The sequence below is a fragment of the Mustelus asterias genome, chromosome 2 (genome assembly GCF_964213995.1).
Source record: "Mustelus asterias chromosome 2, sMusAst1.hap1.1, whole genome shotgun sequence".
Classification (NCBI taxonomy): Eukaryota; Metazoa; Chordata; class Chondrichthyes; order Carcharhiniformes; family Triakidae; genus Mustelus; species Mustelus asterias.
The window spans coordinates 104,634,513-104,659,870 of NC_135802.1; the positions used below are offsets into that span (position 1 = coordinate 104,634,513).

Here is a 25,358-nt window from a genome sequence, read left to right on the forward strand (position 1 = left end):
AATGAACAAAATGTAATTAGCACAATTATATTTGAGTTATGATATTTGCTTACAAGATAAAAATGTATTTTTCAATGAGAAAATAAATTCAAAATTAAAAAGTTAGAGTAATTTGTTTGCAATTCTCCCCAAATATTTCCATGACAGAACACACCCTTTCCTAAAATTAATCTATAAGAATATTGCAGAAAATGAAAGTGTGATTTCCTACCTAATACTGGAACTATTGCATAACACGATTCCAGAAATGGCAGAGTAGGAATACCATTCTCTTCTTCAAATTCAATATCATTAAACCTGAAAATGAAAACAGATTTGCACGTATACTGTTGGGAAGTATCAAAGAAAGTATTAAGGTGAGGAAAACAAACTTCCAGAGACATTGCATCCAAAGGGAAATGCAAATAAAGATTAATAAGTGGATATGCTATCATGGAAAACTTGGAATGGCGCCAATATCGTCACTGCAGCAAATTCTGGGCCAGTAACATGTACAATTGGTAAAATCAAAACAAATCAAATAGGAGACACTAATGCTACCTGACTGATCACTTGTACAAATGAATTAGAAAAAGCAAAATGTACGAATTAGCCGACCTGTACCACTATAGAGATTGTTACGAGTATGAGATCAACGATTAGCTGAAGCATGCAGTCTGATTATAATGTTTGACTGGTAGAGGCTAACTTTGAAGCAAAAATATTTAATTGTTTTCTAATGTTTAGTTTGTGGCTGTAATTTTTGTTCACAACTGTATTTCCATGGTGATTTTCGCAACGCCTGCAGGAACTGTTTAAATGGCTATTTTTGCTGTTTCTCTAGGAATTTCATTGAAATGATTGGAAATTACTGTGAAAGATTGAAGAATCTCTTCTCCCTTCCCCCCATATAAACTCTAGCAGTTCAGAGATTACTGAATAGAAGATTTGAAAGGAAAATATTTGCAACTCATAACTTATCACATCCAGAGGATTTCAAGCTCTGGAAACAAAGTTTGACCATGTTCCAGATCACCATTAACCACTTAATTGTTCCTCATTTAAAGAGCATGACTGGATATAGGACAAATAAGTCAAAGTTCAACCTTTGTGTAAAGACATACAAGTATATTGATTAAAAAAGACACAAGCTGATCGAAGTCCTATTTTCGCGGAAGGAAACACATCTTGTGTAACACATGGGGATTCTCGTATCAACTGTTCATACCTATGATCCATTGCACTGAAGAATGTCTGAATCTCTTCCTTTTCTGCTTGAAGTGTTGTATTTGTACCCCCCAGTTCCTTGCTGCCTTCAGCAGGCTCATCTTCAGCTCCAGAAGGCTGAAGTTCAATATTCACACCACACTTCTCGGTAGCTGCATCTACTAATTCAGAGTTGTCCATCCTCTCTGCTTACATAACAAGGGGAAAGAAAAACACAGAATTAGACAAGACTTCACAGGCGTAAAAAGAAAATCATTTGGATTAGGCGACATATAAATGACACAGATTCAGGTTGAATTAGGTAGCCAATATACATTTTTTAGAAAAAGGTTTTAACATAAACATCTGATACTTCCCACATAAATAGCAATTGACATAAATGCAATCATTGACTTGTTTGCTGTACCATCTTTAACATACTTTACAAGGAGGTTCAGTGGAAATCCTGATAAGACCAAGTTTTGTTGGCATGTGAAATGTTACTATTCCAAGGAATGGACTTTATAACCTCTTGGTGGCTGGTGAGATTACTTAACAAAAAATCTGAACTACAACTGCCTCAATTCAGCTTTAGCCCGGCTCATTTGTAGAAAACAAAGGCCAGCAGTCATGGCAGATACACAGCCTGTACTGCAAGGGCTCTTGCTGCTGAGTTGCACCATGCGCGGCTTAGGAATTTGCATACTGTGATGACACGAAACACAGTCCTTTTATTCTTCTATCTCACTCATCAAGAACAAAAGATAATGGGAAAAGAATAGAAAATTCAATTGTTTAGAAGGACAGATTACTTGGGTTGTGCAGTGTTCCTTTCACTGGGTTGCTTTGAAATATTTGTGCTGCTTTTTGAAAGCTTATTGAGCTTTGGATATTGGTATAAAATTAACTATTTCCGTAGGCTTTACGATAAAAACCACTTCTCTACAAAGCCTCTCATGCTGCAACAGACTTTAAGCAACACATGCGAAATGATTCCCAACAGCTTAAAAAAAGGATCTTGTGCAAACTACATGATAAATCGAGCTTAAATTTTACAAGGCAGCATCAAATCATTGCAAGAATTATAACCATCACAACTTCCATATTGTACATCCATAGTGCAAGAGAAATTTTCAGAAAGTTCGGAAACTTTTCTGGAAGTTGCTAAGCATAATGCAGCATTAAAATAATTTCATAAGTCAATGAAAGGACAATTTGGCAGAGTGGGTGGGGGGGGCGGCAGGGGGGAGGGCAGCGGGGGGGGGGGGGGGGGTAAGGGTTTGTGCTTCTGTGCTCATCATCCACCCACTCATTTTAAGAGGTGAAAAATTGCAAGGGGCTATTGAGGGAAACCTGATTTAGTTCTTCAGATGTCACAAATCTAAACGGCTCTCAATTTCCATCTGCTAATAAAAAACTGCATCCATAGAATCCCTACAGTGCAGAAAGAAGCCATTTGGCCCATCGGGCCTGCACTGACTACAATCCCACCCAGGCCCTATCCCCGTAACCCCATGTATTTATTCCACTAAACCCACTGATACCAAGGGGCAATTTAACATGGCCAAGCCACCTAACCAGCACATCTTTGGAGTGTTGGAAGAAACCGGAGCACCTGGAGGAAACCCATGGGGAGAGCTGGCAAACCCCACACAGACAGTGACCCAAGGCTGGAATCGAACCCAGGTCCCGAGAGCTGTGAGGCAGCAGTGCTAACCACTGTGCCATCGTGCTGCTCCTAATCGGAAGAATAAAATTCTAATTTTTTTGTTGTGAAAGATAAAACTAACTTATTGACCTAGTGTTTCTACAGCGGTGCACTTCTACACAAGTGATCTTTGAAAGGCAAATATGTTACCGTGTACTCCGTTCATTAGGATCTTCAGTTATATAACATTTCAATCAAGGCCACAACCAAGTAACCCTACTCCAAAAACTTTGCCAATACTATTCCAGCAGCTTGATCCTTATTTTTTGTTTATTTTCTTTTTTGTTTAAAAATATACCTTCTGCATTTTCTTTGCTGTCCCTTCTTGAATTTACTTTATGCTGATTGTCATCTTCTGACTGTGACCTTTCCTGAGTCTTGAAGTTGGCTTGTTCTATTGTTGATCCATTCTGGACATTATTCAACTCATTCCTGCTGTAAACAATATAAATTATGTTAAATTATTTTAATTTGTTGCACAGCATCACTGAAGTCAAACAAAATGCTGCTTTTACTGTAACGGAGGTGTCACTCACCAACAACATAATTTACTAGGCCATCAATAGTGATAGAAATGGCATTCACCATTATTTCCCATTACCGTGATGCAACAATCCAGCAATTCCAGACTATGCATTTTCAAACAATAAGTGACTTTTAAATAAATCTGCACTTCTGTACTTCTCTGTTAATAAAAAATTATTTTACTTTCCATTTCCAGGGAATCATGCAATTCAGAAGTGAAGCAAAGCATTTATTTCCCAAAATGTTAACATCTGCTATTGAGAATAGGAGAAAGAAAAGAACGGACTAGTTTTTAGTGAGCATATGCCTCGAATCTGTATGTTAACAACTCGCAGACCAAAACTCAGAAGCTGCATACATCAAATCTATTTATATTATATATAAAGATTCATCATCTTTAAGGGGCAATACGGTGGCATACTGGTTAGCACTACTGCCTCACAGACACCTGGGACCTGGATTCAATTCCAGCTTTGAATGACTGTGTGGAGTTTGCATGTTCTCCCTGTGTCTGCATGGGTTTCCTCCCACAGCCCAAAGATGTGAAGATTAGGTTGATTGGCCATGGAAATGTTTGGGTTTACAGGGATAGGGCAGGGATGTGGGCCTGGGTAATTGCTTTTTTGAAGAGTGGGTGCAGACCCGATGGGCTGAATGGCCTCCTTCTGCACTGTACGGATTTTATCCATGGTTTAAGTCCACAGTGCCAAATACTACTTCTTCTAAGCTTAACAGCAGCAGCAAAATAGTTTGATAGCAGCAACCCAATCAACAACATACAAGAAACATCTTGTTCATTCGTTTTATTGCTGTGAAACATTGTTAACATAGAAAGCCTGCCACATTTACTGAGCTATCAGTCGCTGAAGTAATTCACTCTTTGGGGTTCTGAGATTAACAAATATAGGTTGCTAAATTTTAATGTCACTTTTGGGTGGAGTTTGAACCAAGACACTGCGAGTCCAACATTGTACATCAGATAAAAGCAAATTACTGCGGATGATGGAATCTGAAACCAAAAAAGGGAAAATGCTGGAAAATCTCAGCAGGTCTGACAGCATCTGTAAGGAGAGAAAAGAGCTAACATTTCGAGTCCAGATGACCCTTTGTCAAAGCTAAAAGGCATAGAAAGTGGGAGATATTTATACTGCAGGGTGAGGGAATGAAAGATGAGTCATAGCCACAGAAACCAGGGGAAAAGATTGCTAATAGCTGTCCATAGGGAGAATAAAAGGTGCGAATGGCCAAATGGCCGAGAAGCTGTAACAGATGAAGATGGTGGGGTAGGGGAGGGGAAGATGGGACAGAGGTAGAATGTAAAGGGGAAGCGGGGGATGAAGTGGGGGGGGGGAAGAAAAATGAAGAAAAACAATAAATAAAAGGTAGGGAACAGTAATAAATTATATAAAATTGAATGAAAACAAAGGGGTCGAGGTGGGGCAGAGCAAATCATCTGAAGTTGTTGAATTCGATGTTGAGACCGGAAGGCTGTAAAGTGCCTAGCCGGAAGATGAGATGCTGTTCCTCCAGTTTGCGTTGAGCTTCACTGGAACATTGCAGCAGGCCAAGGACAGACATGTGGACACGGGAGCAAGATCGTGTGTTAAAATGGCAAGCAATGGGCCACAGACCAAAAGTGCTCAGCAAAGTAAAACAATTGTTTTTAAAAAATTTAAATTGTATGTCAGATGCTGCTGATCTATGAAACACATTCTCCATGGGATCATGCCATATATAAATTCTTACCTTTTTGTGGAACTGTAACTGGATGGATAATGGTGTTTAATCTACAAAAATGGTATAAGAACACAAATTACAATAAAATGGCAACATGCCCAACACATCGTCAACAAATGATAAAATGTTGCTGATGAGTTTCACAGTAACTATCTTACTGACCTTAAGTGTGTCAATTCTGTGTTTCATTGATACATTCCCAATATCATTTGGGCCTCAACCAAGTTTTAATATGTCTTGTACAGTAATAACTTGATCCTTGAGTTGTGCACACTGGCCATCTTTTGTAGAATCATGCGTGCTACAAAATGTGTGACAATTTCAATTGTGGGCTGTATGTGCTAAGGTTGTTCACTTCTTCAACTATGGTCAACCTTGCAGAACATTTCTTCTTGAAAATTGTTTTTAAAAATTATTTGATTTGGGTTATTAAAAAAATATAATTCTGTCACTTAGTTTAGAAGAAACAAAACTTCCAGGCAGAGCTGTTAGGCATCTGCATGTCCTTCAACCATCTGCCATGGGAAGTGTCTGTCAAAGCTCACTGAAGGTTGAAAATGAAGGAATAATAGATTCAGATAATTTAATGAACAGGAGTTACACATTAGACCTTGACAACAACATATGCTGTATTTAATAAAAGTACTGGTTCTTTGGCAAAGAACACCGACTTGTGAGAGAGACCAGCCAGCAGCTGTAACAGGAGGCAAGCAAGATTTACAAACAGATATAAGCTATGCCAATTTGATGGTCTACTTTACTTATTTTCCCTCCTACTAACTGGAAGGAGTTGTCCCCTTATTAAGATACTAAGTTTACACCAAGGCCACTGAAGTCAAATGTAGCACATCTAGCACTGTTCCAGAGATCAGGCAACTAGCCAAGACTACAAAATGAATCTGGGAAAATTATAATAAATATGCAAGCTGACATTTCAGATTATATATAATGACAGCTGGCATAATATGGTACATCTCGTAAACAAAAACAATCTTTGCAATGCACATTTTAATGTAGAGAGATATACAATTCTCTCAAATGTAGTTTAAACACTTCTCCTTTCTGTTGATGCTGATCACTTTTTTCATTCCAGTTGGTTCCAATAGAACCTGAGTAAAACATTAGTTTGCTGAAACTGAATATTGAAAAGAGAAAGATGCTGCTGAAGATTGTCACCTTGCCCTATCGGGACAAATACAAGGATTGCCAAATTTCAAACAATTATACCAATTTATACCACAGGAAAAAAGGGGGTGCTGATTGGTTGGCAAGTTGACTCCAATTAACCAAAGCTTTGCTATGGAGAAAGCAGCAGAAATCTATAGGCTTTCCATGCTTCTGGTGAAATTCAAAAATGGTGCAAGGCTTGAAGATTTTGTTTGCAGAGAACAGGTGCCTGCACATGAGTGTGTGTTGCTTCTTACAAGAATAAATGAGCACATTATGAGCTCAACCAATTATCTAAAATTAGTTGTTGGTGTAGCTATTGGTGTATACAGCCTTGTTCAGCAAGCGCTGTTCAATCACAACCAACAGTATACATTTTGTATTTTGTTTCGCAAGTGTGAGCTAGTTGAGAACAGTCTGGACTCCATCTATTATGAACAGCCAGAGGAACATGTTGTTTAATTTGATCAGCCAATTATTGGGATGTACAACCTTAATACCTCACACCAGCACTGAAATTCATGCACAATGTTGTTCAATTGTGTGGGAGGTAGAATGTATTTTTGGACTCATGACAGCATCCTGTAAGTGGAAAATACACTTGTGTCCCATTGCAGAGAAGCAATACAAAACTGCTTGCTTAACCTGTTGTTCAAATGTTTGAGATGCTTTCATGGGGAATTTGTTATTTTGAGCTTGTAACAAGGCTCATTTAAGTTTGCTAGAAGTAACATATGTTCATATGCAGGGACTTGTTCTCTGTGAACAGAAGGATTACTTTCAAACCTGAAGTCTTTTTTGAATTACCTGAAAGCATGGAGAGCCCATACCTCTTTCTCCATGGTAACCCCTCTGCCAAAAGTCAACTTGCCAACCAACCAGCACCTTTCTTCTCCTGTGGTATAAATTGTGACTGTTTGAAGTTTGGCATTCTTGCAATTGTCTTGATGAGTACAAGAGGAAAGATTTCGGTAACATGTCTCTCGTTTCAGCAATATTCACGTTCTGTACTGCCAAGCAGCTGGTTGTTGAAATAACTTTCTCAGTACAAAGCCTTTTTATTGTAGGATGTGGCACTTTGCACCATCAGCATTTGTGTTATAAGGCAATATGCCAAAATGAAAAACCATTTCTTTGCAACATACAGAAGCCAATTTTGCTTTATAATGGGGTAAAGATCAGTGGTCATAAAAGCATTACATTAACCTGTGTGGCATCTTATTGAATACCTTTTGGAAATACAAGAAAACAACATCTACTGGTTCCACTTTATATATCCTATGAGTTATATCCTCAAAAGAACTCTAATAAATTTATCAGACTCAATTCCCTGTTGCAAAACCATGTTGACTTTCCTTGATCATAACAAGCACTTCGAAAGCCACGTAAGACTCCCTTAATAATAGATTGCAGCATTTCCTGACGACTGATATCAGGCTAACTAGCCTACCCTCCGGTCTTGAATAGCACTGCTATCATCCAACCCACTAGGGCCATTCCAGAATCAAGGGAACTTTGGAAATTTGTTTTAAAAATGCACTCAATATCTTTGTAGCTATCTCTTTTAGAGACCAAGGATGAGGCTACCATGTCCTGGGGATTTTCAGCTTCTGGTCCCTTAAGTTTCTCGAATTTCTTTTCCTGGTGATATTAATTATCTAAAGTTCCTCACTCTTATTAGCTCCTATTTCTGGTGTGCAACTGGTGTCTTCCACTGTGATGACAGACAAAAAATTTTTGTTCAACATCTCCACTATTTCCTCGTTCCCCATGATAATTTCTCCTGCTTTTGAGGGTCATCATATGCTTCAGCTACTTGCCTTTTGTAAAAACTCTCACAATCTGTTTTCATATTCCTGACTATTTTATTCTCAGCAATATTGATTTTTTGGTCATGGTTTGCTGGTTTCTGAAACTCCAAGTCTTCAGGCTTACTACAACTCTTTGCAACATTATACAACCATAGAATCTCTACAGTGCAGATTCCCAAAAAAGCATCTTACCAAGACCCATCCCCCTGCTCTATCCCTGTAATCCACACATTTAGCATGGCCAATCCACCTAACCTGCATATCTTTGGAGTGTGGGAGGAAACCGGTGCACCCGGAGGAAACACATGGAGACACGGGGAGAATGTGCAACTCCACATAGACAGTGATCCAAGGCTGGAATCAAACCTGGGTCCCTGGCACTATGAGGCAGAGGTGCTAACCACTGTGCCACATCTTCTTTTATTCTATGAATATCCTCAACTTCATAATAAGCCATAGATGGATCATTCTCACTGGGCTCTTATCTTTTAATGAAATGTATTTTTGATGAACATTTAGAGAATTGTTTCTTTAAACGTTTCCCACTGTTTATTTACCATTATACCTTTCAGTCTAGTAATTGGCTTTGTTAAGTTTTTGTTTTGGACTTGATTATGTCACTTTCAAACATAATATGGAATTCAGTTGTACTATGATCACTTTCTCCCTCAGAGGATCTTTTACTATGAGATTACTAAGAAACTTTGTCTCAATGCACAACATTGTAATAGCTTCATCCCTAGTTCGGTCCACAACGTATAGTTCCAAAAAACTCATGAAAACATTGTACAAACTCATCTTCCAGGCAACCTTTGTCCAACTATTTGAAGATTAAAGTCCATCACAATTATTACATTGCCTTTATTTTAAAACAAACATCAAAAATGAGAGCATTATAGGAATTTCCGACCTCAAACAGATCTTTTAATTGGTTGATTACCTGAGGGACTGAGGAACCAGGGAATATTAATTCAGAAACAGAAATCCTCCCTGTGTTGCTAGCTTTCTCTTTCCACTGCTTTTTTAAAATCTCTATTCACTTTGCCTATTTTCTTTCTAGTAGTATTTAAGTAGCAAATTAATGAAAGAGTTAGGTCAACAAAATAAATACATTAAATCATATGTAACTTTAGTACATTGAATGCCCTTGTAGTATAATCTGTTTGATGTCCTTGTAATATAATTTACTCCTGCAATGTGTTCTGCCTTCAATTTGAACCTGCCAGAGCAAATTAAGGTAAATGCATAGAAACAGCATGCAGCATCAGTTCACTTGAAGAGATCCCATCCCATATACTGAAGTCAAATAGAATGTTTAAAAAAAACTACTTGCGTAAAAACAAACATACTCTGTTTGGTTTTATGACGGCCACATGTGGAGAACCTGGAGGTGTAGGCTGCAGCAGTTCAGGCCTAAATGTAGCATTTGCAATTTGCATGCATTCTTCCAACGTCTTCAGAAAGGTGTTGCAGGTTGATCTTAGAAGGGTTGCCATGTCAATCTTGGTGAAGTGTGTACATAATTAGGAAAAAGAAACAGGCACAATATTAACAATTTTACATTAGATGGTCTAATGATTTAAGAGGGATTGTCATGGATGACAAAACATTGGCTAAGCTTGCTAACCCATTATGTAATGATATTAATGGGCTCCAGTCCCTAAAACCGAACTGTATGCAAACCACAATAAAATAATTCTGGCTTCCTTTGCAAAATAGTAACAATTCGTCTTGAAAATCACAGCATAAATACATACACGGCAGGGTAATTGGTTATTTTTTTTTAAGCCAGTCAGAAAAGAGTCAGGCATTAAGTCACTCCTTTATTTTAAATAAAATATTTTACAGTGATGTATCACTATCAATACAAAGTGCCGGAGAACAACTAATTGCATAAGATTGATTGCGATTATCAGAGAATCAAGCCAATGTAGACCACAATAAGATTGATGAATAGAAGGTTCAGGGGCAGCAAAGTTTGTTTTACCATCAACTGTAAGATTGCTTGGGGAGTTGAGAGAGTGGTGCACAGGTGGGACAGAATAAACAAACAGGGAAAAGACCAACAACATTAAGTTTTTTCCCACCTGGTTCCACGTTTGGGATTTAAAGTTGTTAGTGAGCAGCAAACATTTTGTGTAGAATTTCCTCTTTGACGAATTTATGAAGTTTAATTCCAACAACAATGTAAAAGCAGACCCAAACCTATAGACAGCACCAAACATAGGAACAAGGGAGCACTGAGTAGTACCAATGATTCTTAACATTCAGGGTCAAGTAATAAATGCAATTCCCTTTCTGGGACAGTAACCAATGCAATAAGATGGAATAGAAGAAAGATTGTGTTCTAAATTAGTTCAAAGGCAATGGGATCTTTTTGGTTACCCTCATTCAATAATGTTATGGTGCACTCACCATACAAGGGAAGCAAATCTTTTCAAAAGATGGTTTAGTTTGATGGCTCCAGAACCAGTGGTGCCAGGACAGCAAAGCTTATGCAAATAATTGTACGGTTTGCTATTTTTGTAAATTATTTGGCAATAATTTGGCTATTATTGGTTGAGCACTCAGCATTTTCACTGTTTGCAGGTCTGTCTATGACTTCGTCTGTAAGATGTTTAACAACACCAGGTTAAAGTCCAACAGGTTTATTTAGTAGCAAAAGCCACAAGCTTTCGGAGCCTTAAGCTCCTTCTTCAGGTGAGTGGGAATTCTGTTCACAAACAGGGAATATAAAGACACAAACTCAATTTACAGAATAATGGTTGGAATGCGAATACTTACAGCTAATCAAGTCTTAAAGGTACAAACAACGTGAGTGGAGAGAGCATTAAGACAGGTTGAAGAGATGTGTAGTGTCTCCAGACAGGACAGCCAGAGAGATTCTGCAAGTCCAGGCAAGCTGTGGGGATTACAGATAGTGTGACATGAACCCAGTTGAGGCAGTCCTTATGTGTGCGGAACTTGGCTATCAGTTTCTGCTCAGCGACTGCGCCGTCGTGTGTCGTGAAGGCCGCCTTGGAGAACGCTTACCCAAATATCAGAGGCCGAATGCCCATGACCGCTGAAGTGCTCCCCAACAGGAAGAGAACAGTCTTGCCTGGTGATTGTCGAGCGGTGTTCATTCATCCGTTGTCGCAGCGTCTGCATGGTTTCCCCAATGTACCATGCCTCGGGACATCCTTTCCTGCAGCGTATCAGGTAGACAACATTGGCCGAGTTGCAAGAGTATGTACCGTGTACCTGGTGGATGGTGTTCTCACGTGAGATGATGGCATCCATGTCGATGATCCGGCACGTCTTGCAGAGGTTGCTGTGGCAGGGTTGTGTGGTGTCGTGGTCACTGTTCTCCTGAAGGCTGGGTAGTTTGCTGTGGACAATGGTCTGTTTGAGGTTGTGCAGTTGTTTGAAGGCAAGAAGTGGGGGTGTGGGGATGGCCTTGGCGAGATGTTCGTCTTCATCAATGACATGTTGAAGGCTCCGGAGAAGATGCTGTAGCTTCTCCGCTCCGGGGAAGTACTGGACGACGAAGGGTACTCTGTCCACCGTGTCCCGTGTTTATCTTCTGAGGAGGTCGGTGCGGTTTTTCGCTGTGGCGCGTCGGAACTGTCAATCGATGAGTCGAGTGCCATATCCTATATGTTCTTCCTCATCCAGTTTTGGCGAGTAGCTGCGTTGCAGTAAAGTAAAAGTAAAGTCACCATAGTCCCAGATGACCATAGGTGGTGACTCATGGTGATTTAACCTGAGGATCACCACATCTCAGGCTAGGGATAAAGTTGAGAAGGTGGGACCTTCACAAATAGCCTCAGCTGGTACAGGAATTGAACCAGTGCTGTTGGCATCACTCTGCATCACTAAACAGCCGCCCAGCCAACTGATCTAAACTGACTCCCAGAATGCATTGCATTTTGTATATGGTGCACACTGCTGCTGCTGTAAGTAGTGGAGGGAATAAATTAATATTTAAGGTGGTGGATGGGGTGTCAATCAAGGATGCTTTGTCCTGGATGGTTGTGAGCTTCTTGAGTGTTGTTGGAGCTGCATTCATCCAGGCAAGTGGAGAGTATTCTATCATACTCCTGACTTGTGCCTTGTTAATGAAGGAGAGGCTTTGAGAATTCAGGAGGTGAATTATGCACCAAAGGATTCCCAGCTTCTCACCTGCTTTCATAGCCACAGTAGTTATGTGGCTGGTCAAGTTAACTTTTTGGTCAATGGCAGCCCTTGTTGTTGGGAATTCAGTGAATCCACTGAATGTCAAGGGGAGGTAGTTGTTCTCTTATTGAAAGTGGTAATTGCCTGGCATTTTAAAGAAGGAAAGGGTGGTAGAGAGGCAGATGGTTTAGGGAAGGAAATTTCAGAGATTAAGACCACAGCAGCTGAATTCACTATCGACAATAGTGTGATTAAAATTGGGGATGCTCAAGAGTCCCAAATTGGAGGATTGCCAACATTATGAGGAGGTTGTCTGACTCAAGAAGATTACAAAGGTAGAAGGGATGAGGCCATAGAGGAATTTGAAAACAAGCACGAGAATTATAAAAATCATGATATTAATTAACTAGGAGCCAATGTAGGTTCAAGCAGAGGGGTGATGGATGAATAGGACTTGGTGCTATTTAGAACTTCGGTAGCAGAGGTTTGGACAACCTCAAATTTTAGAGGGTAAAATGTTGGACGCTGACCAGAAAGGGATCAGAATAAATCAAGTCTAAATATAACAAAGGCATGGTAAGGGTTTTAGCAGAAAATGAGCTGAGGCAAGAACGGAGTCAACCAATGTTTTGGAGATGAAAGTAGGTGATCATAATGATTGTGCAAATTTGCATTTGGAAGTTCACTCCAAGTCGATTATGATATCAAGGTTGCAGTCTGCTTCAACTTCAGACACTTGCCAGGGAAAAGGACAGAATCCATGGCTAGAGTGTGAATGGGTGGTGGGGCAGAAGACAGTGTCTTTAGTTTGCCAAAATTTAATCAGGGGATATCTCTGGTACAGTCACTGGAAATGCCAAGAATGGTGATGGTGAAAAGTGGAAACAAGAGGGCAATTTAGAGAATGTAAATATTTGTATCCACAGGCATCCAAAATGTTCAGTTATATAAAAAAACAAAAGGCTAAAAAATCCATAGCACTTTATCACAGTGGAAATAAGAGTGACATCTCATGATAATCCTGTCAAAGGTTAAGATACTGGAAAGGTCACCTCATTATCTTAAACTCGGTGGTTATAATCTGGTGATGCAGTTTAGGCACCATTATAGCAGAGAAGCTGCAAAATGTGGCTGCTCAGAGGAAGTGGAATGCCAAAGTCCTGTCTCCTAATAGACAGGAGACCATCAGCAACATTCGTAAAGAGGTCAGCAGGAAAAACTTTGCACTCATTAGATCTCAAAGGATCCAGGTCACATCCCAAAGACAGATCCCACTTCCACCTGATCCCACACAGAATGTTCTTTCACTCATCCAGGGATATGGAAACTGTAAAGCTGGGATATCCAGGTCTCGAGCCACACCTTCTCCTTTGGCATTGTCCTTGTTTGGTGTGGAGGGGGTGGTGTCCTGATAATAACTCTCAGAAGCTCCTTACCAAAGCTGTGACTCGGCCTAATTTGTGGCACTCCCACCAGAGTTGAGGCAGAAGGGTTACAGATTTTCAGACCCCAGATTTGTACATTTTACTTCCTCTCAACAAATTCTATGCTCCAATGCAAGCAAACATTGAAAATGTTTAGAAAAGGAAACTGCAGAATAATTCATGAAATCATGGAATTCCTACAGTACAAAAGGAGGCCATTCAACCCATCGAATCTGTACCAACCACATCTCATCCAGGCCCTATTCCCGTAACCCCACACATTTACTGTGCTATTCCCCCTGAAACTAGGGTCAATCTGAATGATTAATCAACCTAACCCACCCATTTTTGGACTCTGGGAGGAAATCGGAGCACCCGGAGGAAACCCATGCAGACATGGGGAGAAAGTGCAAATTCCACCCAGTGACCTGAGGCCGGAATTGAACCTGGGTCCCTGGCGCTGTGAGGCAGTAGTGCTAACCACTGTGCCTGGTTATACTGCATCTGAAAATTGGCGTACGCAATAGGCTTAGTCTATGCAGCTCACATATATCCAGAGTAAAAATAAAATTTCCCTGTAATTGTGAAAAATAAATGTATACATGTATAGTCTTTGATTATTTGCAGAAAAAGAAACTCTACTGTCGAGAAAAGATTCCAGAACTCATTCCCCAAAAATAACACTGCAAATTTGGTTTGCCTTGCTTACAAGATCAAAGTACCCAATGATTGCTGTATAATCCTCAGTACATGGTTTAATTTCCTTACTTACACTCTGCCCTACACCACAACAAATGTTCAGAGCCCATAAACAACTGCCACCATTTCTTTCTGACACTTTTTGATCTGTTCAATTTCTAATGTTCTTAGCTCTACCCAAACTGAGTCTACCAAATAGGTGCTAAATAATGTCTGCATACCCTGGTCTAATTATCCCTGCTCTGCCTTTTTGTTCCAATTCATTCTTAGAATGCAGACATTGTTGGTAAGGCCAGTGCTTGTTGCCTGTTCCTAATTGCCCTTGAGGCATTGGTGGTGAACCACCTTCTTAAACAGCTCAAGTTGTGTGCCAACTATACTTTATGTCACAGCAGTTTGTTACAACTGAAGGTGTTGCTGAACCATTTCAGCGGGCAGCTAAAAGTCAACCACAATGCGGTGGGTCTGGAATCACATTAGCAAGACAAGGTAATGATGGCAGATTTCCTTTCCTGAAGGATACTAATGAACCAGATAGATTTTTAGTAGATATACGGTCATCATAAATATATTTTTTGTTCCAAAATTAACTAACTGAATTTAAATTCCCTAGCTGCTATGGGTGGGGTTTGAACACAGCACCAGATAATTGGCTCAGGCTTATGGATTACTAGTCAATTAACATAACCGCTATTATTCTACATAATCATGAGCTTTGAGATCCTTGTCGACATCTGAGCTAGGTGGCAGAAGAAGCATATGCACAGGCTGAAGTGTAAAAGACAAAATATGAGGCAGAGGTCCAGATGAACAACTGATAAAAAGGCAGTAATGATCAAGCTTTGTTAAATCTTCCATGGCAAATAGACTCTGATGCTTCTGTTTATACATCTTTTGCTAAGGCCAACAATTTAGCGGCACCTCGGATGCTGGTCACGAGCAGATTTTGTACACTGATCTGTTGTGGCACTGTGCCTTCATGTACAACAGTCACAAAATAAAAAGGAACCAAAACAAACTAGCAGGGAACAGTCTCTAACTCATTCCCTTAACCTTTTCAAAAATTGTAAGAAAAACCTGACATACCCCATACTTTTCAGTTAGATAGCTATTACCAACAGTAGCATCAATTTTAAAATTTACCTCTAAATTAACTTATAAAGAAGTGTTTAATCGTGAATTTTTATTAATGTCAGTCATAGTCGAAAAACCGAGTTTTTAATAAACAGGACGGGTTGGGTTTTACAGGGCGCTGTGTTCTCGTCCCCCACACCGAGCCTGGGCTAAAAGATAAAGGGGACTGGAGTTGTGGAGTGGGGCAAATCCTCCAGCAAGCAACTTTAATTGCTTTAAGGCCCACAATAGGAGTCCCTTCCCCTTGCCTATCATAAGCTCATGCAGCTAAAGCTGCCGGGCTTCACACACACCATAGGCCTCACCTGCTGCAGATAAATTACTGGCAGTGGCAGGATGAGGCCCTTAAGTGAATTCCACTGCCCCCATCCCACCTCTAAACCAGTCATCAGGCAAGTGTAAAATCCATCCACCTATCTATGATATGCTACTGAAACCATTCTATTTTAAACAGATAAGATTGCTTTTTGTTCTACCTTGTGCACAAGTCCTGACCATGTTGGGAAACAAAATCTTCAAAAACTATATTTTCTTTGAAAATTTGGAAAGACATTGCATTATTTGAATTTGGGAACAGACCTGGATTTTTTTTTAAAAAGGTCGTAAGTTCACTTTGGAAAAGGCATGCCATCTCGCAGTCTAAGAAATCACATGATTTCAACTATATGACCAGCATGGCACTTCAGGAGGAGGGCTATTTGCTTATTTAAATTATAATTACTTTAATGGCTGGGGGGGGGGGGAAACAATTTTAAAGGCAGCGGCCTTGGCGTTTTACTGGAAATCATCTCAGGAAGATGGGGTTTATGTTTTGAACTTTTTTTAAAGCTCAGTTGGGAGTAAACAGAGAAGGGAGAAAGCTGCCCAATTCGCACTCTCCGTGCCTTGCCTGAAATACAGTGTTATCAGTATCCAGCTAGGAATCCTCATCTCAGCGGAACTTGCCTATATTTGGAAACCAGAGAGGCTGAGACGAGAGGGAAAGCCCAAGGATTGATCTGGTTCTACTCTCCTCCACACTGAACCCTTGTTGGGGACAGCCTCCAGACACTGGAAACCCTGCGAACTTTATCCTTTCCAGAAAGTTTTTCTTTAGCAGCCAGTCTCTACAGAGAACCTATTTGTTTGTTGTGTGTGTAAGCTGGGGTATTTCAAAAGTGACATAATTACACCTCAAAATTTACAAACCGTGCATTAACCAGTTCTTGCAATTTTTTAAGCAAAGTTTTATCTTTTAATAAATCAATCATTCTGAGTTTATCGAAGGAAGCTTGGTTAAAGTCTCTTGTATTCTGGGTCTAACGAAGATAAACAATTAGCCATTCTGGTGAACGAATTAAACATTTACACTAATGGTGTGACCAGCAAAGAAATGGGGCTGGATAAACTGCACATTCCTCTCATCCTGGCTGGAACACCATTCAAACCTCAAATTCAGTATTACCAGAAACTCAGTGTAAATGCTTTCTTTCATGATTGGAAAACAAACATAAACAGCTGTTAGCTTTCATTGTCTATTGTGTGGAAATGCAAATGGTCCCCTTCATACAGCTCCTATTGTTAACTCAGGTTTCCTTTTGCAACAGTTTTGCTGTCAGTGCAGATGTTTTTCATATACATATTTTCTTATCTCATGGCCAACAGTTCTGTGCCAGTCACTTGTATCTGCTCTTGGTGACATGACTATAACTTCAGCTGACGTGCCTGGTGTTGCCAGTGACTTCTAGGCTATAAATAATTTCTCACTGCCCTTCAATGTTAGGTTTCTGGTGCCATGTGAGAACTTTCTTTGCCTCTGGGTGACCAACAAGTCATTTCTGTTTATTCTCAGAGAAAGTCGCTAAGTCTTCAATTGAGCAATTGGAGAAATTTTGACAGTCATTTGAGAACTAAAATGACATTTGTTTAAACAAAACACAAACATTTCCATTCGATCCTCGAAATCTGACCCAACCTCCACTGAATGTATAAAAGTAAAGCTAGGAAAAAATTTAACTCAGTACACATTCGTAGCAACCACATTCTAACTTGTTAGCCAATTCACCTTATTTCACAATTGTTTGAAATTCCCACTTTCACTAAATTTTAAGATTTTACAATTAGTTTAGTGGAAATTTTTATATTTTTTATACCTTTCTTCAAAACATTTTGTAATTTTGTACACCCACTGATTCAAAACTATATTGACTTAAAACAAATATATAGAAAAATGCAGCCAATTAAATAGTGGGTCATGGGTTTGACCTGGTCAGGCACTTTACATAAAAGGAAGCCAAACAACCAGAGGTAAATCTTCAGCTTACACCCAAATTGCAAAACAGAACAATAATTTAGCAGGCCATGGGTTCAAGCTTCACACAAGAGACTTGAGCACTGTATTGGGTGGGCTCTGGACTAAGGTATCATCTTTCAGATGAAACATTAAACAGCCCTATCAGTGAAAGATCCCATTGCACTATTTGAACAACAACAAAAGTTCTAACCAATGTTAATCCCCAATAAATGTCACCAAAACAGACGATCTGGGTCATTCGATTCATTGCTGTTTGTGCACCTTTGTGTGCAAATTCTCCAAGTTACAACAGTGTCTATGGTTTCAATATACTTCCTTGGCTGTGAAACACTTTGAACTGTCTCAAAGTCAGGAAAGACGCAAACTCTTTCTCGTCGTTCAATATTAGGTTAGATGTGTGAATTTCGGAAAAGGGATCAAGTGATGTCAGAACAGGGTAGGTAAACATGGTTAGAACTATTTGTTTGACTGGAGGGCAAATGACAACAGGTATTGGTTGGTCGGAATGGCCTGCCAGCATGCTACAGCTTGTTTATTTCTACGGTCTCAGGCTACGCCCATCTGATTCATTAATGTTCTTCAGGGAAGGAAATCTGCCACCCTTACCTGGAATGGCCTGCATGTGACTCCAGACCCACAGAAGTAGATCTTAACTACTCTCTAAAATGGTGTGGCAAGCTACTCAGCTCACGAGCCATTAGGGATGGGCAACAAATGCTGGCCTTGCCAGCAAGGTCCACATCCCTCAAAATAATTAAAGAGAGCAGCTTTCTCTGATGGCCAGAATGGCTGGTGGCCTCACTTTTTAAATTGCACTTAATCAAATTCTACTGCTATGTTTTGTTCCCATTACTTTGTAGAACATCCCATTATATCAACCTGGATAATTGCCCAGAAAAATAATTTCCCTTCAGTGTACTACATAGATTAGAAGGTCATTAGCAGCAATGAACATATCTATTGAGCAACAGATGCAACGCAGTGGCAAATAATGAATATATACCTCCAAATCAGTTGGGTTAGACTGATTAGATTGTGCATTCTCTTTTAGATTATTCACTTGGTGCAGGAGAAGATCACAATACAATCTCAATTCGGAGACCTTCTTTTTCAGGGATTCCGTGTTTTCATTTATTTCTTTAAAAATAAAAAGGGAAAACAAAGATTAGTTGCTTTCCCCCCCAACTTTCTATAAGCCTACTGTTTGTGTTCTGATAGCCTTATATTTCATTGTAATTTTTGCAAGTGAAATAGTTTTAATGTAAATGCAAATAGATCAGTGAATTTTCCAAAGATGAGCTTAATTTCAATTCTTGCCTCTGCAAAAGGCCACAAATCCTATACAGTCTGGTTTCACAATCATAGCAACCTTTCAGGTCTTTATTCAGAAGTGGTCAGCAAAGATAGTATTGTCACCCACAGGGGGATAGGAGTTCAACTCAATCCCCTCTTCACTCAGTGCCCAAGCTTCATTTGTGAGTAAACATAACAGGGATATTGCATATGAAAGCCAATTGCCTGCTTTTTGACCTATCTGAAAGCAAAAGATCTTCTCAATCTAAATTGCTCAGCACAATTCATACATTATGTATATGTCGCCGAAGTCCAGATCAAATTGGCAGATTAGAAAACTTACTGAATAAATCTTCGACTGCGGAATATGTAGGCTTCATAATATCTCTAATCATGACATACATAGCATTAATTCTATCTCTACTTTAGAGTGACTAATCCTGAAAATTCATGTGTGGTACAACGGAAATACAAGGGGACATATACAATAAAGCTAGATGTTTTTGAGATGAAACTTTGCAGCCAGATTAAAAATAGACCTTTTTTTAAAAACTCAAATAAACAACCTTGGGTAGAGGTTGTCACTCCAACTCAAATACAATAGCCAAGAGGACAAATTTGAATCAGCGACCAGGAATAAAGGTTTTCACCAGTGCACAATTTTATTCAAACCATTACCATCAGGAAGGACAAGGGAGGTAGATACATGGGAGCACCAGCATCTGCAGGGTCCTCTCCAAACCACACGCCATCCTGACTTGTAACACCATTTCCTCACTGTTGCTAGGTCAAAATCCTGGAACTCCTGCTCTCACAGCACTGAGTGTACTTGCATCATATGGACTGCAGTAGTTCAAGATGGCGGCTCACCACCACCCTCCCAAGGGCAACTAGGGATGGGTAAATAAATGCTGCTCTACCTAGTGATATCTTCATCCCATGAAAGATTTTAAAATCAGAGGCTCTGAATGCCAAGGTGAAGTCGTCTTTATACTAAGCTCTCCAAGAATTTATGAGAGTACAATGAGAGCATGAATTTTGCATGTGGAAATATTGACAAGTTTGTGGGAGCTTGCTGTGCACAAATTGGCTATGATGTGGAGATGCCGGCGTTGGACTGGGGTAAACACAGTAAGAAGTCTCACAACACCAGGTTAAAGTCCAACAGGTTTATTTGGTAGCACAAGCCTCAAGCTTTCAGAGCGCTGCTCCTTCGTCAGGTGAGTGGGAGTTCTGTTCACAAACAGGGCATATAAAGACACAAACTCAATTTACAAAATAATGGTTGGAATGTGAGTCTTTACAGGTAATCAAGTCTTAAAGTTACAGACAATGTGAGCGGAGAGAGGGTTAAGCACAGGTTAAAGAGATGTGTATTGTCTCCAGCCAGGACAGTTAGTGAGAATTTGCCCAGGCAAGTCTTGGGGGTTACAGTGTGACATGAACCCAAGATCCTGGTTGAGGCCATCCTCATGTGTGCGGAACTTGGCTATCAGTCTCTGCTCAGCGATTCTGCACTGTCGTGTGTCGTGAAGGCCGCCTTGGAGAACGCTTACCTGAAGATCAGAGGCCGAATGCCCGTGACCGCTGAAGTGTTCCCCAACAGGAAGAGAACACGCTTGCCTGGTGATTGTCGAGCGGTGTCCATTCATCCGTTGACGTAGCGTCTGCATGGTCTCCCCAATGTACCATGCCTCAGGACATCCTTTCCTGCAGCGTATCAGGTAGACAACATTGGTCGAGTTGCAAATGTATATACGTGTACCTGGTGGATGGTGTTCTCATGTAAGATGATGGCATCCGTGTCGATGATCCGGCACGTCTTGCAGAGGTTGCTGTGGGAGGGTTATGTGGCGTCGTGGTCACTGTTCTCCTGAAGGCTGGGTAGTTTGCTGTGGACAATGGTCTGTTTGAGGTTGTGCGGTTGTTTGAAGGCAAGAAGTGGGGGTGTGGGGATGGCCTTGGCAAGATGTTCGTCCTCATCAATGACATGTTGAAGGCTTCGGAGAAGATGCCATAGCTTCTCCGCTCTGGGGAAGTACTGGACAACGAAGGGTACTCTGTCCGTGTCCTGTGTTTGTCTTCTGAGGAGGTCAGTGCGGTTTTTCGCTGTGGCGCATCGGACCTGTCGATTGATGAGTCGAGCGCCATATCCTGTTCTTATGAGGGCATCTTTCAGCGTCTGGGGATGTCTGTTGAGATCCTCCTCATCTGAGCTGATCCTATGTATACGGAGGGCTTGTCCGTAGGGGATGGCTTCTTTATCGTGCTTAGAGTGGAAGCTGGAGAAGTGGAGCATCGTGAGGTTATCCGTGGGCTTGCGGTATAGTGAAGTGCTGAGGTGACTGTTCTTAGTGGAGATGCGTGTGTCCAAAAATGCAACCGATTCCGGAGAGTAGTCCATGGTGAGTCTGATGGTGGGATGGAACTTGTTGATGTCATCATATAGTTGTTTCAGTGATTGTTCACCATGAGTCTAAAGGAAGAAAATGTCATCGATGTATCTAGTGTATGGCATCGGTTGAAGGTCCTGTGCGGTGAAGAGGTCTTGTTCGAACCTGTGCATGAAGATGTTGGCATATTGAGGTGTGAATTTGGTCCCCATGGCTGTTCCGTGTATCTGGATGAAGAACTGGTTGTTGAAGGTGAAGACATTGTGGTCCAGGATGAAGCGGATGAGTTGTAAAATTGCATCTGGAGACTGGCAGCAATGCCATCGTCGTGGGGGATGCTGGTGTACAGTGCCGAGACACCCATTGTGACGAGGAGTGCTCCTGGTTCAACTGCTCCATGTGTGCTGAGTTTCTGTAGGAAGTCCGTAGTGTCACGACAAAAGCTGGGGGTTCTTTGTACACTGGGTTTTAGGATGACCTCGACGTAGCCGGAGAGGTTCTCGCACAGGGTCCCATTGCCTGATACGATGGGACGGCCGGGTGTGTTTGCCTTGTGTATCTTTGGGAGGCAGTAGAGATCTCCAACGCGGGGAGTACGTGGGATGAGAGCACGGAGGGTGCTCTGAAGGTCCGGATCAAAGGTTTTGATCAGTCTGTTGAGTTGACGGGTGTGTTCTTTGGTCAGATCTGCGGGTAACTGTCTGTAGTGTTCCTCATTGTTCAGCTGTCGGTACACTACTTTGTAGTAATCCGTTCTGTTCAGTATGACGATGGCCCCTCCTTTGTCTGTTGGTTTGATGACAATGTTGCGGTTGGTCTTGAGAGCGCGGATGGCGTTGCGTTGTACTTGGGTGATGTTCAGGGCTGTCTTGTGAGTGCGGCTGATGAATCTGGTGTTGACGCACTTCCTGACGGCTTGGGCATACACGTCAAGTTGAGGGCAGCGACCTTCCGGAGGAGTCCAATTCAACTCTTTCCTCTTCAGTTGCTGCACTGTGGATCTCTCTGTTGGCTGTTCCGGTTCATTGGCTGTCTCATTGTGTTCGCTGTTGGCCTCTTGGGGTTTGTGGAAGAACTCCCGCAGCCTCATTCGCCTGATGAATTCCTCTGTGTCTGCTGCGAGACTGTTGGGGTCTATTTTGGTGGTGGGGCAGAAATTGAGCCCTCAGCTGAGAACTTCGATTTAATCTGGTTGACGTGTGTAGTCCGACAAGTTGACAATGGACTTCCCTGCAGTGGTACTGTTTTCTACTGTGGTACTGAGGGAGGCTTGGTTGCTGCTGGTGGTGATGCCGAGTTTCTCAAGTTTCCTGTTCTTGGTGTGCATGTAGATGGCATAGTCCCTTTGTCTCATCTGCTTGGCAGAGTTTCGCAGCTGGTCTGCATCCTGAGCACAAGTTGAGAATATGGATTTTAGGAGGACGGCCTCAACCGGGATCTTGTGTTCGTGTCACACTATCTGTAACTCCCACGACTTGCCTGGGCTTGCAAAATCTTACTAACTGTCCTGTCTGGAGACAATACACATCTCTTTAACCTGTGCTTAACACTCTCTCCACTCACACTGTCTGTACCTTTAAGACTTGATTACCTGTAAAGATTCGCATTTCAACCATTATTTTGTAAATTGAGTTTGTGTCTTTATATGCCCTGTTTGTGAACAGAACTCCCACTTACCTGACGAAGGAGCAGCGCTCCGAAAGCTAGTGGATTTTGCTACCAAATAAACCTGTTGGGACTTTAATCTGGTGTTGTGAGACTTCTTACTACACAAATTGGTTGCCATGCTTCCAAGCTTTCAGACACACGGTGGTTATGAAAAGCACTATACAAGTGCAAGTCTTTTCTTCTTTGAACTTCTGTTCTTGCCTTTACATTGAATTAACATTTGTGAGGGGCATGTGTAGATTGGGGTCAAAGAACAGAGTCAGACATTGAGGTGGCGCAGGACTATTGAACTCAAAATGAATGTGTTAAGAACAGGGGGGACTTCAAAATGGTATTACCACAAATATCTCAAAACTATATTTAGCCAGATTACCCATGTTCAGGGTGGTAACCAATTGTACCACCATGCCACTTCTTCAGAAAATCTCTTGGCCTTTCGGCTAAGATCAAGCATCGGATCAAGCCCAAGATGGGGTGCAGTGCCTTACGTATCAGCTTGGATCTTGTTTGTCTCTCTTGTGGGGAACCATGAACTGGTTTCAATTGGATTTTGAATTTGATAGTTGGAGCAAGCAAGAAATGGGTTTGGACTGCCCGGTCCACTCTGCGCATTGGCTTTGGAATTTTAAGGATGGAGAAAAAAAAAATTTAAAAAGCAAATTGTTTTGGTGCAAATTACACTTTAAGACAGACAAAAATGGTAGTTCTGTGCCAAGAATGGAAAAAAACTTACCTTTCTCCTTCTTCGTCCTACTGTCTGTCAGGCAAGCCTTTGATGATCCCAAGGCAACAAGCCACCGTTGTCTCTCAGCAGCATTGACAGCCTTCAGGTAAAAGTGTTGTTCTCCTGGGATGATCAGCTCCATTCTTGTGCTGTCACTAGTATGCACTGCAAGTGAAAGAAACTGATTATAATAACCCTGACAGAAGGGTATAGGGGAGAGAAAAGTATACTTATTAATATGTAACTAACAGAAGAAATAACTAATGCAAGGTTTGCCACACACATAGAAGAAAAACTCAAGCAAAATAACTTGAAATATTTGGCTCATTACTTTTGCTTCTATAAAGAAAAAAACCTGCACAAGGTCTTCAACTTCTGATCCACCTCAAGTTTAAAAAATTAAACAAGATTTTAACTAAATCCACCATTTGCAATGAGTTAAATAGGGGATTTTCACAGTAACTTCATCGCAGTGTTAACGCAAGCCTACTTGTGACACTAATAAACTTAAACGTAAATTAGGTCCTGTGGCCCAGATTTGCATGGAATCGGACCAAGTCGGGAAGCCTTTAAAAATAACAGGCAAGAGCCAAATGTGGGATTCAACCCGAAATTCCAGTTTCCGGAATTTTATGCGCAGATTAAGGGTGTAAATAGCAAGGTGCATGTAGCACTCCCATCCTTGCTGGTCCATTGTGGGGTACACCCCACAAATATTGATCGAGTTGAGCCTGTTTTGTTAGTCGATGTCATTCACAGCACCTCAGAGGAATTACGAACCATGGCAGAACCCTAGTCTAGAGACAGGAACCAAAACGAAATACACCCCTTTGAAATACAGTTCCCCTCTTATCTTCTCAAAGCTGTCAATTAATCACAGCCTTTCATAGTACTTACCGATTACAAAACATTTTAGTCCATGTCACACCTCTTAATCTTGTGTAGTCAGAGGCATTGAAAAGACTTCAAAGTAATAAATGTGTGGAACAAACAATGCTAACGCTCATCTGCAAGCTCTGCAACTTAGCCTACAGTGTTGAATCCATTAGACACTTGGTTTATCAGATCATCTGTTCAACCTGCTTGTGTTGATATAATTGCCAGATGACTGCATTATGAATGCTTGGCTGGACTCCAAGAATGGTTGATGGACTCTGCCCTTTGGGCAATATTGAAACTGTTGGCTTTGTTTGATTAACATCTTTATTATCTTGTAATAACCTGATCTTTCTTTGAAGAGTTATTTTTCAATTCCTGTGTGTTTATTTACACAAGACTGAGAGGGATGAAGTAGATTAAAACTTTTTGTCACTGATATTATGAATGACCATGTATAATTGATTTTTACAAGATTGAAAGATGAGTCATTCCCCCCTCCCCCCAGAGAAGATTTTCAAATCCGCTTTGTTAATTGTGTCAGTTCCAGGAGCATTTTAAAG

The 25,358-nt window shown here is 40.9% G+C and overlaps 1 protein-coding gene across 6 annotated transcripts in view; it reads right to left on the reverse strand.

Moving 5' to 3' along the window:
- The window catches only part of plekha8 (pleckstrin homology domain containing, family A (phosphoinositide binding specific) member 8), a 53,352-nt gene that overhangs the window by 12,675 nt on the left and 15,319 nt on the right, over window positions 1–25,358 (reverse strand). For 3 of the 6 annotated variants that reach the window (XM_078239645.1, XM_078239681.1, XM_078239690.1), the window contains exons 3-9: window positions 23,929–24,084; window positions 18,845–18,978; window positions 9,483–9,635; window positions 5,165–5,205; window positions 3,192–3,328; window positions 1,208–1,394; window positions 212–297 (exon numbers count right to left, since the gene is read on the reverse strand). In XM_078239645.1, the coding sequence (XP_078095771.1) occupies window positions 212–297; window positions 1,208–1,394; window positions 3,192–3,328; window positions 5,165–5,205; window positions 9,483–9,635; window positions 18,845–18,978; window positions 23,929–24,084 (894 nt within the window). The remainder of the gene's footprint in view (window positions 1–211; window positions 298–1,207; window positions 1,395–3,191; window positions 3,329–5,164; window positions 5,206–9,482; window positions 9,636–18,844; window positions 18,979–23,928; window positions 24,085–25,358) is intronic. The other 3 variants (XM_078239672.1, XM_078239663.1, XM_078239654.1) reach the window with 3 other exon arrangements.